Source organism: Aythya fuligula, chromosome 10 (assembly GCF_009819795.1).
Source record: "Aythya fuligula isolate bAytFul2 chromosome 10, bAytFul2.pri, whole genome shotgun sequence".
Taxonomy (NCBI): Eukaryota; Metazoa; Chordata; class Aves; order Anseriformes; family Anatidae; genus Aythya; species Aythya fuligula.
In genome coordinates, this window is record NC_045568.1 from 19,964,613 (window position 1) to 19,979,862 (window position 15,250).

At 45.2% G+C, this 15,250-nt stretch overlaps 1 protein-coding gene across 5 annotated transcripts in view; it reads left to right on the forward strand.

Moving 5' to 3' along the window:
- The window catches only part of CNTN4 (contactin 4), a 296,910-nt gene extending 285,089 nt beyond the window's left edge, over window positions 1–11,821 (forward strand). For all 5 annotated transcript variants that reach the window (XM_032193834.1, XM_032193833.1, XM_032193831.1 and 2 more), the window contains 9 exons: window positions 1,673–1,831; window positions 2,537–2,686; window positions 3,208–3,278; window positions 5,081–5,315; window positions 5,846–5,961; window positions 6,680–6,866; window positions 7,349–7,461; window positions 8,789–8,957; window positions 10,063–11,821. In XM_032193834.1, coding sequence (XP_032049725.1) covers window positions 1,673–1,831; window positions 2,537–2,686; window positions 3,208–3,278; window positions 5,081–5,315; window positions 5,846–5,961; window positions 6,680–6,866; window positions 7,349–7,461; window positions 8,789–8,957; window positions 10,063–10,163 — 1,301 coding nt within the window. In that variant the 3' untranslated portion in view covers window positions 10,164–11,821. The remainder of the gene's footprint in view (window positions 1–1,672; window positions 1,832–2,536; window positions 2,687–3,207; window positions 3,279–5,080; window positions 5,316–5,845; window positions 5,962–6,679; window positions 6,867–7,348; window positions 7,462–8,788; window positions 8,958–10,062) is intronic.
- Window positions 11,822–15,250: the final 3,429 nt, after the last annotated feature.

Sequence of the window (15,250 nt, forward strand, 5' to 3'; positions counted from 1 at the left end):
GTACAGCAGACGCAGCAGATAAACACATGAGTACACGTTCATGTCCAGAATGCAAAACTTGCACCAACTGAGCTCATTTATTTGGTGAATCGTGCAGCAGAAATAGGTAGGGAACATGGTTCTTTTTGCTTTGGTCTCTCTGAATGGTTCTTTTCATCCGCTAACATCACGTTTATGGATGCACTGCATAGCAGGGTCAGACCATGCGTGGTGGTGGGCAACGGTGACCGATGGCCCCGTAAGAAGCACGAGAGTGCCCAGGCTCTCCATTATACCAGTTCTTGTATTTTTGCTGCAGCGTTATTTCAGATCTGTCGGGGTTTTTGTTTTGTTTTGTTTTGTTTGTACAAACATTTCAAAACAGCCTGCTGTGAGAACCTCAGTTAGGTAATTTCCTTAGCGTTGGCTCTGTAAACAAACAGGAGGAACATTAAATTCTCACAAGAAAGTGGCCGCTGGTGACAGCACAAATACCGGTCCTGTCCCTCTCCCAAATTATCAGTAGGGATGGCTGCACCTGGAGTTGTGCTGCATCATGCTACCAACAGTGTGCAAACTGGGAGGTGTTGCTGGGCTGTGAGACTGGATGGGGGAGGCAAATAGCTGCTGCATAAATAGAGCATCCATAATAAATTTAAATTTTGTTAAAAATACAGTCACTGGAGTTATGTCAAGATAATGTTACGCAGCATTTCCCAGGGAAAGGCTGTTACCCCCTTGCATGTCTTTGGCAGTGCTGTATGTTTAGGGGATTTGTACCCTTGGTGACAAACCACCACAGTCCCCAACCTGTTATCTCACCTTCTTGCGTCAGTGTGCAGCTACCGGTTGCCTCTTGTATGTTCTGATAATTACATGAGGATGCCAAAGATTCTTTTCCTTTTCTTGACTTTGGGATAGCATCTGTATGAATGTCTCTGAATTAATCTGACAGTATTTCCCTGCACCCTGTTAAGAAGCGTATAAGGAAATGTTGGGAGTAACCATCACTGCTCCAAGACATGAAGTGAAAATGGGTCATGTCAGCATCTGCCAGGCAGGAGGAGTAATTTGTGAAGGATGCAATGAGGTTTCACTCCTCTTGTGGAACTTGGGGGGAAGGACTGAAGGAGCTAACAGCTGAGCGAGGCTGCCTTGCGTGATTGCACTCCCCACAGCCTAGCAATATGATTTAGAATTTTAATGTCTTAGAAATTAAATGTGGCTAGACCTGCTGAAACTTTAATTTTAAAGATGAGATAGTGGAAGGTTTCAGGGTATTTCAGATATTTAAATATATCCAGGTCTTAGTATCATTTGAGAACAATTTTAGTCCAAGGATGGAGGAATGAACCACAAGATGAAAGTTGGCTGTGAAGTGGTGCTCCTGGGGGGAGATGTCACCTCGGTACCACTGCCGATAGGAATGGCCGTTTGATGCAGGAGAGGTCGTACCACTGGTGGAGGTGTCCTGCAGTGCTTTACCTGTTACCCAGCAGTGGAAAACACTGCCCATACTCAGGCACAATGCCCATTACAGGCAGGTTTTTTGTTGTTCACCAGCCTCCCAGCACAGCCAAGCTGCAGCTCCACACCGAGCCACCTCTCTCTGGGTCGGGAGGGAAGGCCTGGGTGCTGTTCCCCCAACCACTGCCTGGCTTCAAGTGCTCTCCCCCTGTGACTTCTCTGTCAGGTCCCCCGGGCCCACCAGAAGCTGTGACCATCGACGAAATCACCGACACCACCGCTCAGCTGTCCTGGAGACCTGGAGCAGACAACCACAGCCCCATCACGATGTACGTGGTGCAGGCCAGGACCCCCTTCTCGGTGGGGTGGCAGGCAGTGAGCACAGGTAAGCACCAAGCCCCGAGCATACCCCGGAGAGCAGCTCTGCCCAAAAGTCATTTCCCTGGCTACAGAACAGCGCTCTTTTCAACGAGTTTCAAGTTAGGCAACCCAAAGATTTAGGGTCCAGTCAGTGCAATTACTCATCCATTTTTCTCATGAATGTTTAAGGGAAAACAGAATGAATTCCTATCTTTTGTTGCCGCGCTGGAGATATACAGCAGTAATTGTGGTCTATAAAGACATCCCTCGGGGACAGGCCATGTCATCTGGCCTATCTTTAAGTAGAATTATTTCCCTGATAGAGGGGAAAATTCCATGATGTAATTGCTCATTCCACCAGAGGTTAATTTCGTTCCAGTAACCGTTAAGGAGAGAGAACAATGTAGTTTAAAAAGAGAAAAATAAAAACCATGTAAACCTGTTGTCTTGACACCTTGTTTTCAAAAAGTGTCTATTTAGGAGAAACTTCTTAAGGAATTTTTGTGCTAAAAGCACAATGTTTTAAGTGTCCCTTTCTTGCTTTAGTAGACTCGCTAGCTTTAGCAATTAACAAAATGTTAAAAAAATAAAAAGGGTTTGTCATTCTGTATTTGCTTTCTATTTATGTTAAACCCTCACTTCTAAGGGCATCTGCTAGGACGTTTTCTCAGCTGTTTTTAATACTTTAAGTGGGTTTTCACTGCACTCCTGACCCTTGGCTGTCTCCCAGTTCCAGAGGTCATCGATGGTAGGACATTCACAGCGACCGTGGTGGGTCTGAACCCTTGGGTTGAGTATGAATTTCGAGTAGTGGCTGCCAACCTAATTGGGATTGGAGAGCCAAGCAGACCTTCAGAGAAGAGAAGAACTGAAGAAGCTCGTAAGTAGTGTCGGGCAGCTGAGTTATATCTCATTGCATGAATACAAATCATCATTTAAGGATGAGAGAACTGTAATGCTCCTTGATGCTGTCCCTGTCTTTTGGTCTGGCAGAAAGGGGTCACAACCAGAATTAGGCTCAGGGTGGTGGTTTCAGGGATCCATGTCTCAGTCATGGTAGGTGCCTCCTCTGCTCCGTTTTAGTTTGCAATGGAACAGAATGTGAAACATGAAAATAAGTAAAAGCCTTTTTTTATGGAAGATAAATGTTTAAACTAAACAATTAGAGACTGAATACACAAGTTAATTGACATACTTTTCGTATACTATTATTGACATAATTTTAATGTGCTGTTTGCCATGGCAAATTAGTCATTTGCTAATGTTTCTGATACCCAGCAGGGGAAGGCCAGCAGAGTCCTGTAGTTGTTTCATTTCAACACACTTCTCTGGTTTCAAAATCATCACGTGCATTTTCAGTGCTATCTACAATGCTGCATCTTTTTTTTTTTTTTTTTGCAGTTCCTGAAGTGACCCCAGCTAATGTCAGTGGAGGCGGCGGGAGCAAGTCTGAGCTAGTCATTACATGGGAGGTAAGTGGAGTCCAAACCAAGAGGAAAATTAATACAGTGGTGATCTAGAGGCACCCTTCCACCCCAATGTCTTTCCACAGAGCCCAGTGAAGCTCCTATAAATAGTTTGAGGTAGAAAGTCGCAGCTGTGTGATGAAACAGTCCAGCTATTGAAATCGAGCTAAAGCCCATGCCCCATCCCAGGCTGTGGTGCAATGAAGCAGCAGAGAAACACTGAGCAGGGGACTACAAGGTGCCCATTGCTGCTTCAGCACAGTGTGTATGGCAAAACCTGCACGGGCTGCCTACAGGCAGAAACCACCCAAGGAGTAAAACAGAGTCTCGAGAAATCAAGCTTGGCATGCTCTCGCCCAGCTGAGAACCACAGCTGGCTCTCAAGCTTCAGCCCTCATCCCTGTGCTGCATTACATGGCAGCAAACAGTTAAGAGTTAGCACGACACATTGCATGCTGGCTTTCGTTGCTGCTAATGAAAGCCAGCAAGAGGAGATACAGAGATGAAAAATGTTTAACATTCCTTAAGGCAGCCAGGGCTAGAACTTTAGTCATTTGTCTGCTCATATTTTCATGTTATGATGCAGTGCAGCTGGCGTATTTTTCCTAATAATGAACTTCACTAGACATGCTAACACTTCCACTTAGCACTATTCCTGACCAGGCTGGCAGAATGAATCACCAGAGATATTTTTAAGGTTATTAAAAAACTATAAATGGGTTTTTCTCCTTACCACACAGCTCAATGTGCTAAATTTCCTCCTCCATTGGACTAATTAGTTTCGCTGTATCTCCTACAGATACTCCAATATGTCTCAAAAACACAAGAACATCAGCCGTGACTTTGACTCATAATTTGCACGAAATATAATTTGTATTCCAATAGAACAGTCAGTTTACTCTTGTAAATGTCCAGAGACCATTTTTCTAATAGTCTGATATTTTTTTGAGCCACAGACAACAGAGCTAGAAGCAGTCACCAAAAGTAACCCTGCAACGTGCTTAAGCACCATGGCCTCTGTGGGACAGTGGCCTGTAATTACAGATTATTTTCACCCATTGGAGCTTTGGGTTCAGATAGGCCTTTTGGGGCACTATGAGCCTGCGAGCAGGCAGTGACAGTGTGCATACACGTGACCCAGAGGTGACAGGTTGTTCCTTCTAGCTGTTCTCCTTCACGTTTGTGACAAATCACTCTCTGTTGTCGTGATTTCTAAGAGATCGTGACATTGGGATGTGACTTTTCGGCTGACCAGGCCCAGGTCACTATAACAGTGGGTGAGTGTGTCCACGTACTGTGGGTGCTGTGCGGGGCCACCTGCCCCAAGCGGTGGGGGGACTTCAGTCAGGACATGTTCTTTAGGACTTCACGTGTGACTCCAAATCTCAGAGCAGCTGCACATGCCTTGGGAAAGCAGTTGTGTCCTGGGTTCACCCCACCAAACTTCAGACACAGTCACTGCAGGGCCTAAAATTACTCACTTTGTCACACCAGACTCCGTGTCTAGTCAGGGAAGGAAGGTAGGCAGCTGTGGAAATGGATTAAGTCCTAGACAAAGTGACTTCTGGAGATGTTTTCTGCTCTGACCACAGGGAGCACACAGAACAGCAAGGCCTCTAGCACAGACGTCACCAAAGTGCCTAAGATCAGGATGGGATAAATTCGGGTTAGATGCAAAGCAGAATTCCAGCTGCCTCCCATTCCAAATCCTTACTGAGGATGGTAATTTTAGAAGGAGCAAGAAGCAGTAGGGGAATGGAAATAAATGCATGAATCGCTGAGTTCTCCCACTGTTTGCCTGCCCCCAGACGGTGCCCGAGGAGCTGCAGAACGGAGGTGGCTTCGGCTACGTGGTGGCCTTCCGCCCCTTCGGCACTGTCAGCTGGATGCAGACTGTCGTGGCCTCCCCGGACGCCTCCAGATACGTCTTTCGCAACGAGACCCTGCCGCCCTTCTCCCCCTACGAAGTGAAAGTGGGGGTGTACAACAACAAGGGGGAAGGGTCCTTCAGCCCCGTGACGGTCGTGTACTCGGCAGAGGAAGGTAGGGCGAGGAGCCCACCCCGCCGCCCCCCTATTTCCCCTGCCTCGTGTTGGCCGTGTGAGGTGCTGACCGGGCCTGAAAGGGTTTAGCATCCGCACCGACACATCCTTTGACTCCGATCCTTGCTCTGATTTATAATAAATGGCGCGCCACGATTAATTCTTTTGATAGTCATTAAAATAACATTAATCGTAATGAAATCTTTTGATATTAATGGAAAAGTAATATGTAATCTGGAAAGAATTCAGCTGAGAATTAGTATGAATTAATGTCCACTGATTAGAAAATGTTCCCTCTTGTCCTAATTACTGTACATGGTATCCTGGGTTGAGTTTAGAAATGACATTTATTATTTCTTCTGCGGAGGGGAAGCGCCGTCTGGCACAGGCCTGACAGGACTTGGATTTGAAATGGGAAAGTTTGTTTTTGTAGCATGCCTCTTTTTGCACGCAGTGACGAAAATCCCTTGAATTTTCTGACTAATTGAACATAAAATTGAAAACTGACTTTATTTTAACTCGTCTACCCAGAGCCAACCAGAGCTCCAACCACTGTTTTCGCCAGAAGTCTTTCTGCCTCAGATGTTGAAATTTCTTGGGCTCCCCCTCGAGAGAATCAGCATAAAGGAAGAATACAGGGGTATGAGGTATGGAAGCGAACCGTGGCATCGTTTCAGCACCGGGCGTAGAGCAGACACGGGGACGTGCCGTGGCAATGTGCCGTGGCGATGCAGGGCAGGCGGGTCCTGCTGCGTGCTGGCTTCCCGTTGTTTCCTCAGCACACAGAGTCTTCTCTCCCAGGGTAAAAGGCTGTGCATCTATCTGTGTCTAATCTGGCTGAAAATGCAGATCAGAGCTTGCTGGGGGATGCCTGTGTGCGCTGGTGGCAGGGAGAGGCTGCTCAGAAGTCAGCATGCTTCAGTGGGAAACTGAAGTGCAAAAATTGTGTCATTTTCTCCATCTCAGAGCAAAGCAATGGTCAGCAGTACCAGCCCTGGCTTTACGGACAGAAGCTAGCATGTCTAATCCCTGGGGTCTCCCCTGAGAGAGAAAAAACATCAAGAGTTACCGAGATGAGACAGAGCATTGTCCTAATGGGGTTTCACTTCCAGGGTGGTGTCTGCAGCCCTGCTCCATTCAGCAGTAATTAGACTCGCGTTAACCGTTCAGATAAACTTCACACTAGGCACAGTATTTAATTTACTGCCAGTAATGGCTACAAAAAAAATATGGCCCTGAAAGGCTTAGTGATACCGGGGCAGGCAGGAAAATGTACTTCCATGGCCAGCCAGCAGCTGAGCCCCTGGGAAGAGAGCAATGCAGCCATGCGTGGCTGGGGGTTGAAGTACCTGCTCTGTTTTCCAGGTCAGATGCTGGAGACATGACGAAAAGGAAGAGAACGCGAAAAAGATCAGGACAGTTGGTAACCAAACATCCACAAAAGTCACCAACTTGCGAGGCAACGCACTCTATCACTTGGCAGTCAAGGCCTACAACACTGCTGGCACTGGGCCCTCCAGCGCCACAGTCAATGTCACCACAAAGAAGCCACGTGAGTGCCCCTGACAACACCCGGTGCTCTTGCCTGGAAGGGTTTCTCCTTTGGTTTACAGGTTTTCTTGAGTCTGAAGGAGCTGGGAGATGTTTCTTTGCTGCTGCTTTGAGCACAAGGCTTACCAGCCTTTTTTTTTTTTTTTTTTTTTTTTGTAAGGTTCTTCCCCATGTTAAGTAAGCAGAGCATGCAAAACTGAAATCATAGCTGTGCAGGAAAATTAAATATTTATCTCATCCTTCAAGAGAAATTTTATTCTGGTCTCAGGCATGTTGAGCAACTGAGTAAATCCTTTTTTTCATTTAAAGGAGTATGTTGTGTCACACCTTCTGTGACCTTGAGGACACAGTTCAGTGAAACAGCTCATTAACTTGCCAGAGGAGTAGGACTCTGCATGCTCAGCTGGGGCGGTTGGTACGGGGAGGGATTAAACTGGAAAGGCTGTCCCTTAGTAATGTAATTCTTCCTATATTTTGCTGTAGCACCAAGTCAGCCCCCTGGGAACATCATATGGAATTCGTCAGACTCCAAGATCATCCTGAACTGGGACCAAGTAAAAGCACTGGATAACGAGTCAGAAGTGAGAGGCTACAAAGTGAGTATTGTGTCAGCATGACACCACTGCACGGCCTCCCTCGGGACCTGCAATGAATCCTCATTTAGATTTAGCTGCCTCCAGATTCTTGTACTGGGATATAAAGGACATTTCCACGAATCCCACGTCAAGTTCAAGGTTTATAATAAAGCTAGATTAGGTGTTTTTTTGTGGTACTTGCCTGGTGTTATGTGTTGAAATGGGACCATTGCCCCAGAAACAGTGACCCTCTGGCTGTGCCCATAAAGGCATCAGCCCGTGGACCTGCAGTTCCCCTTCCCCAGCCCCTGCCTCCTCTGCAGCTCAGCCCATGAGGCTCATAGCCCACCTGCAGGACTGCTCTCCTGCCTTGGGTGGAAACCTTCCAGAGGCTGTAGTTGGCTCTTTAATTGCAGATAAATAAAATGCTTTTTTAATAGCTCCATTTTCTTCAGAGAGCAAAGCCAAAAGAAAGGAAAGAGAATCCTCATTAGTAGCAGTTTTAATAGGTTTTAATTTAGCCAGAGAGAAATCTTGGGAAGAATTCAGCTCTATCACCTTACACAAGGGTTTAATTTGGCCCAAAGAAGACATCAGTGAGCAATTGCCAGCCGTTGCCTTGAGGGTTGGACTGTGCAAACGTTTTCCACCAGAGCTGGAAACAACGAAGAACCTGGGCATGCTTCGTGTTTTGTTCACAATCTGAAATTCTGGCGGCATCAGCCTTGGGAGCCTGTGCCAGCTGTCATTTCTGCCCTCACTTTTAAGTATCTTTGGTGCACTCTATTGGATTATCAGAAATAAGTAATTCCTCAGGGTTTTCAGTCAAAAACCTCAGATGAGTCTCAGTAGTTTGGACCATCTCTTCACTAGGTTTTTTAGGTTTGAAATGCAAATTAAGAAGTCACTTGAAACAGGTGAGAGAGATTCTCGTCAGCCTTGAAAAAGCAAAATCCTTCTAGCAGGTTTCTAAAAAACCTTTTAAACTTATTGTTAGAATAACACAGTCTTATTCCTTCCTGGCTCCCAAAAAAGATGAGCAAAACGTTGCTCATCTTTTTATTTTTTTTTCCTGGAAAACTTCTATATTGTGTCACAATTTATGATGTTAATTAATACCACTTCCAGATCTTAGAAGGTGAATCAAAAAAGCAATTTATTCTGGGAAGCCAGGAGGGACCGTGGGGGTCAGAATGGCACCTCTGTGACCAGACCGTGTGTCTGGGCATTGATGGGTATGACCAGAGGCTCTCGAGACACGAGAAGAGCAGCAGTAAATCTGGATGTTCCTACAGCAATGAACCTTTCTGCTGTTTCTGCCTCCTCATCTCTCTCCTGCTTGCTGCAGGTTCTGTACAGGTGGAACAGGCAGAGCAGCGCCTCTGTGATCGAAACCAACAAGACCTCGGTGGAGCTCTCCCTGCCCTTTGACGAGGACTACATCATAGAGATAAAGCCCTTCAGCGACGGGGGCGACGGCAGCAGCAGCGAGCAAATCCGAATCCCAAAGATCTCAAGTAAGGCCAGGGAGCGGGGTACGTCAGCCAGAGCCCCAGCCCCTCTGCTCCGTGATGGGGCAGCTCTTCATTAGTAGCAGTTTTAATAGGTTTTAATTTAGCTTTGCATCACCCTAGGGAGCAGCTGCAACCGCCAGCGGGGCTGAGCCAGGGTAGGCATTGGCTTGAGCACTGGCCTCTCGGGCAGCTAAAATGCAGGATCAGCCAGCATTCGAGCCCAAATTCCTGGTTTCATCCCGAGCAAAGATTAAGCCATGAGAAACACCACCACAAGTGGTTATATTCGTATTTAAGATTTCTAGACACTTTCTGCTCTCCTACTTCCATGCTCGTATATACTGAATATATTGTTTCACTGCAATTCACTATAACAAAATATAAAATGCGGTGTTCAGAGGCTTTTAAATTTATAAGGCTACTGTATAGCAATATTCCATTGTGTGTTGGATGCATAAATATTTATTTAGGGAAATGAGGTTGTGTAGAAGAACAAACAGAAAAGAGAGTATTTTATTACTCAACATTGCTTTTGCAAAATCTCTGTGTCCCATCTTCCATTAATAACACCGCAGTTTATAAGCTGCATTAAATCAGAAGCCTCTGCAATGCAGGAATATGGCATTAAAATTACAGCAATGTAAAAAACTCTGGGCGAGATCAGAATTATCTCCACCAGGCTGTGTGCTGTAGCCATATAAACCATACAGAAGGATTTCATGGGCAGACACAGGAGAGTGAAGGAAGATGCCAGTTCCTATTTGGCTCCACACAGGAGTATCCATGTAGCTCCTTCAGGCTGTGGATTGGGCCAGGCTGGTGCCATAAAGAACAGCTTGAATATAGTATAGCTGGAAAAATAAAGAAGAAATTAAAGAATAAGAGGCCATGAAGCAATATAATGTGAGAGTAGCCTCAGCGCCAGATTGGTGGGAATTGAATGAAAAGCAGGCGTTCAGCTGGAGAGGTGCAGGCCTCCGGGCAGGGGTCGGACCCTTTGCTGCCATCACCAGCGGAGGGCACGGAGCAACCCAGTGGGGAGAGGGTGGGTGTGTAAGGGCTGCTCTTGGCACTGGTGGCTCATCTTCCCCCTCTCTCCTTTGCTCAGATGCGTATGCGAGAGGATCCGGTTCTTCAACCTCCAACGCTTGTACACTGTCAGCCATCAGCACGATAATGATCTCGCTCACAGCTCGATCCAGTTTATGACAAAAATTACATAAAGGACTTCTTGTTTATAATATAAGCAACATTTAGCTAGTTGTTTCGAAGACACCCAGTACTAAGTAATATTGTGGTTTGAGTACATCTTACTACTGGAAAAATGTTTATGCTTCTTTAGGAATGGCATTATACAGTACTTCCTCAAAGCAAATATAGCTTTGTCTGAAGTTTCCTTGGAAACTCTGCAATGCACTGAAAACATCTGTAATATGATGTTACCAAAGCAGTTTACATATGTCCTTATATGCATATTTTTTATTATATATTTAGTGTTTTATAGAATTTTTTAAAGTTAACATATGATGTAGATATTAATTTTTCCTCTGCTATAAAATGCTATGGACAACATTATCATGAAAATATTGTTTGAATTTTTTCCTTTATGACCGAGAGTTCAAAGTTGTTCTTAGTAAATTGGCTGCAACTTTCCTGTACAGTTTTACAAGGCTACGCAAGGCAGAACTGCTTCAGATCGGGTTCACAATGCAGCTGCATTTAAGGGCAGTTACCATGATTCTTGTGTTAAATCAAGTGCTTGTAACACACGCGATTTTACATTTTATTCGGAGGACTAAGCGAGACAAACTCCAAAGGCTCAGAAAGAACACTATAATCTTGAAAAACCACACAGCTTCTGGTTATTTGCGGACTACAGGACATGTAGCTGATATTCTGGCATCATGCAGTAAGGTTCCATTTTTACCGTCTTGAAATAGCTTTGGCTTTATCATGATTAGCATTAAATTGGGTAGGGACTAAGGTAGTGCAGAGACATCACCTCTGCCTCTGCTGACACCAAGGGGCAGGCAGAAGGAGCCAGGAACCGAGGGCCCCCGGCGCAAGCCCTGCTCAGCCCACGTCGCTGCTCTGCCTGTCGCACCGAGGACGTCAGGGTACAGCGGCTCTGACACCAGGCTCACCGGCGCTCACTCCCCACGTGTGCTTTCCCATAACTCATCATTCTTCCCAAGTCCACCACAGAAAACGTTCAGGCCCCCGGCCGGGACCTGGCCGCACGGGGCTCCCCCTGGCCTGCAGGGTGGCCGCGGTTCTGCAGGAGCTCTTCGGAGAGACCTGGAGGCGTCACGGAGGCACGCCGGAAAAAGAGGATATCCACAGCAAAATCATTCTTCTTAAGAGAAGGACTGTTTGTTACTACGGGGTAATTTTGTAAGTTCACTCAGATGGGATAATGCTAGTACAAGGCAATGGAATTTTCTATAAAATTTTCAAGTTTAAATGCGCTGCAGTGGTTTATTATTATTTTTTCCTGATAGCTTGAATTTGCCTGTAACTTGTCTTTTTTGCTTACAAAATAATACAGTTAACTTTTAGACCTTCTAAATATATTTATTCAGTAACGCATAATCAGGATTCCACTTGTGTAAAAGTCAGGGGTGTTGACCAGAGAAATATTGTCAGTATTTCAAGCTGTGTTCCTTTCTTAGTTTGATATGGTTACTTCTATGTAAAAAAAATAAAAACGACAAAAAAAAAAACACAAAACCAAAAAAAATGGAACAACAAAAAAAAAAAGCTTCTGTAGTTTTCTCCCCGGTGTAAATGATATTTATCAGTGATCTAGCAGATGTAATCTTTTTTTAAAGGTATTGGTAATAAATATTCTGTCATTTGTAAAGATACCTGTCTGCAAGGAACGTTTGTCCTCCATGCTTCGTTGCACCTGGTGATAAGTTTTTTAAGGGTGAGACATCAGGTAAGATATCACTTTTCCCATTGTCTTTGTGGATTTTTGCAACTTTTTGCAATTCTAGTTCTAATTTTTAGGTGTGGCAGCGCAGAGAATCCCTGTGATCCGAGTCACTCTGCTGACTCTACTCAGGGGCTGTGCTGAGGGTGCCGGGCCACCTGACGCTCAGCCTTGCTGCTTGGCCGAGAGTTTCACCAACTTCCAGGGCTGCCGGCCAGCAGGACAGGCTGTCACGGCAAAAAGCCCCACTTCTGAGTGAGGGTGGAGGCACCAACTGGGTATTTACAGACTCCCAGTGCTGCTTCATGGAAAAAATACAGAAAGCTGGGCACAAAAACCAACAGGCTGCTGGCCTCATCATCACCGACTCATTGCAATTGTTTGTGTGGTTTTCTTGCGATTTGCATCCTTACCAGTGACATGGAAAATCAAAAGCTCATTTTTCACTTCCACTTCCAGGTCTGTGAGCAGAAAGCCAGGGACCTGTCCAAGCCCCTGGTGCCTGGAGTGCCCAGGGCTGCAGAGCTTTCACTGGGAAGTGCCGAGCATTCACACACACACTTTTGAATTACCAAATGTACAGCTCAAGTGCAAAATGCACTTAAATGCATTGCATTAATCTCTGCAGAATCTTTCCCTTAATGGGAATGAAGTTATATTTAGAAATTTTATTTATTAGGGTACTTGAAGGCATGACATAAATGAAATACACTATAGTAAATGAATTCTCTTTCAACTCGTTTTTAGGATTTTACTAATGAAATTCTGATTTTCAGACTGTTAAAATTGGGCACCTCAAATCCATTAAAATCACACGCAGCAGAGGCATTTGAGGCACAAACATTGTTATATTAATGAGCTACATTAATTTTGATGGAGCCATGCTATTTCACCCAGATGAGAACTGGCTCATTTATTATAATTATTTTTAGTTTGTAGCACCTGGGAACTCCATTATGTTTAGGCACTTTCCAAACAATTTACTTGCTAGGTCAAATTTCTTTCTTTTTTTTTTTTTTTTTTTTCTTTTTATTCTCTGTTAATGTGCTTAACCCCACCTCTGGGCAGCTCAGTGGGTAGGAGGCTTCTTGGGCAGCCAAAGGGACTCTGCAAGAGGAGCAGAGCATCGCGGTCAGCAGCGGATGAGTTCAAAGCCTGAGTGGGGCAAGCAGTTTCAGGCAGGAGGTTTATTTGTTAACTTGCTTAGTGGATTACACAACAGAAGTACACAAAGCACAAACAGAAACCCACAATGTTCCAGACTCGGTTCCTTTAAGATGGAACAACAGATAGGTAAGAAAAACAGGTTGCAATACTGGGCTTGGATTTTTAAAATTACAAACAAAGGAGCCGTCCAGTGCCTGTCTCAGAAAGCCCTGTTAAAACCACCAAGAGTTCCATGGCAATTTTCTGTAATTCTGTGTAATTGAGAACTCTGCATTCCCAGGCTGTGTTTTCTAGATGCAATTGAAGAAATTTATCAGTATGTGCCCTTTTTTTTTCTCCTTTTTTTTTTTTTTTTCTTTCTTTTTCAGGGAGCTGCTTGTCAGTTTTCTGCAGGGTTTCATGGCTATTTCCCAGAACAGTTGCCAGTTGCCAGGGGCCCCAGCCATGTACCTTACTGCCTGCACCAGTACCATGTACCTTACTGCTACACAAAAATCCCAATTTGCATTTTACATCCTTGTTGTCAGAAGTATTTAAAACAAACAAATAAACAAATCCAAAAGACTAAGCTGCCTACCAAAAAAAAAGCCACCAACTCTTTTCCAGGATTATTTTTTTTCATGCAAGAACCATGGCACTAGTTCCGTGCACTTACACCCTGCTTACTCCATGACTTTCTGTGGGGCAGCTCATCCCCACGTGGGGTGCCCTGGGACTTGGCATGGCCCTGCTGTGTGAGCCTGCGCTGCCTCAGAAGACAGAGTCATCCAGGGCACTGCAGGAGAGATCTTCGTCGAAGCTGACGAGCTCCGTCTCTGTCTCGCTGGTGCAGGTGCGTGCTCTCTGAAAAGCAAGAGGAGATTTAGGTGGTGAGCTGCAGGTAAGCAGAGGTTATCAACTGACTCCGTTAGCTAAGTGAGCTCACATTTTCTAGCTGCAGTGTTGATATTTGCTATTTTTCATGTTCTTATGTGTGATACCCTAAGTCATATTATTTTAGAGCAACAACTTTAATTAAAAACAAACATTATACTATAATCTTTTAAGCCTGTTTCCTTGACCAGACCATGGAATAATAACCATGCCCAGAAAATCAAACCAGTATTCTGAGGGGACAAATTAAAATCAAGTTACTGAGCAGCACTTCCCTTGAGCAGACAATGAGGAGTTTTATCTTATCTGTAAGGCAAATGTATTTACCAGGAAGTGACAGCAAGCATAATAAGGCTTAAAACCAGCTTAGCAGTAGGACCCAAGCATTTCTCACTGTTAGGTTTCACAGAATAAATCAGCTCTCCAGAAGCCAAGCTGCAGTCCCTGCCAAGGCAGGGCTCTGCCTGGCCAGGCTCCTGCAAGGAGCAGCTCCAGCGGCTTTCTGTGCAGAAGGCAGAGCCACAGGTACGGCACCCTGTGGCTGAAATGCCCTGCATGATAGAAACCAGACAGCAGCACTTAATCCTTCCCCAGCCCAGTGCTCTGGAATAGGCCTTTCCCCTTTGGGCTTATTTTCATTTGTTTTTTATCCTCCACAAACAAGGTCAAAACAAGGGCTACTGCAGGCTTGGATCTGTGGCGTTCTGTCCCCCTGGCAGAGGAGGTGGTCCCAAAGCCAGGTGGGCTCTGACCCTACACACACAGCTTCCCAAATGGCTAAATGTGAGGGCTGACTCCACGGGACACCATAGGTAAGGCAACGCATGGCGTTACACTAGCTGCACCCACCTATTTCCCATTTGACAGGTTTTGCACAACACATTTGGCAACTGAGCCCACATTCAATGCTGACATTAGAAATTCTAAGAGGTCAAAAGGCTGTAACTCAGCAGTAACAGACTGTGCTGATAGTCCTACAGGGAAAGAGCAGCACAAAAGCACAAATGTTCCTTCAATCATTAAAAAAAATAAATAAAAATGTTACTTTACCTCATACTCATTTGGAAAGGGATCTCTGAACTTGTTGCTGGGTGTTGGAATTGGTGGAAACAGTTTACGCCATACAAATTTCCTGTGAAAAACAGTGGCAGAGGACTATGAAAGGACTGCTCTTTCTGATGGATGAAGCATCTGACAAGCTGCGCATTTCTCCCTGAGAAGCCAGGTCCTACTCTGTGAGCCCTCCTGCTCCCCTCCTGCATCCGCAGCTGGAAGCAGCAGCACCGGATTCAAAGGGATCAGAGCTGAGAGTAATGGTCCA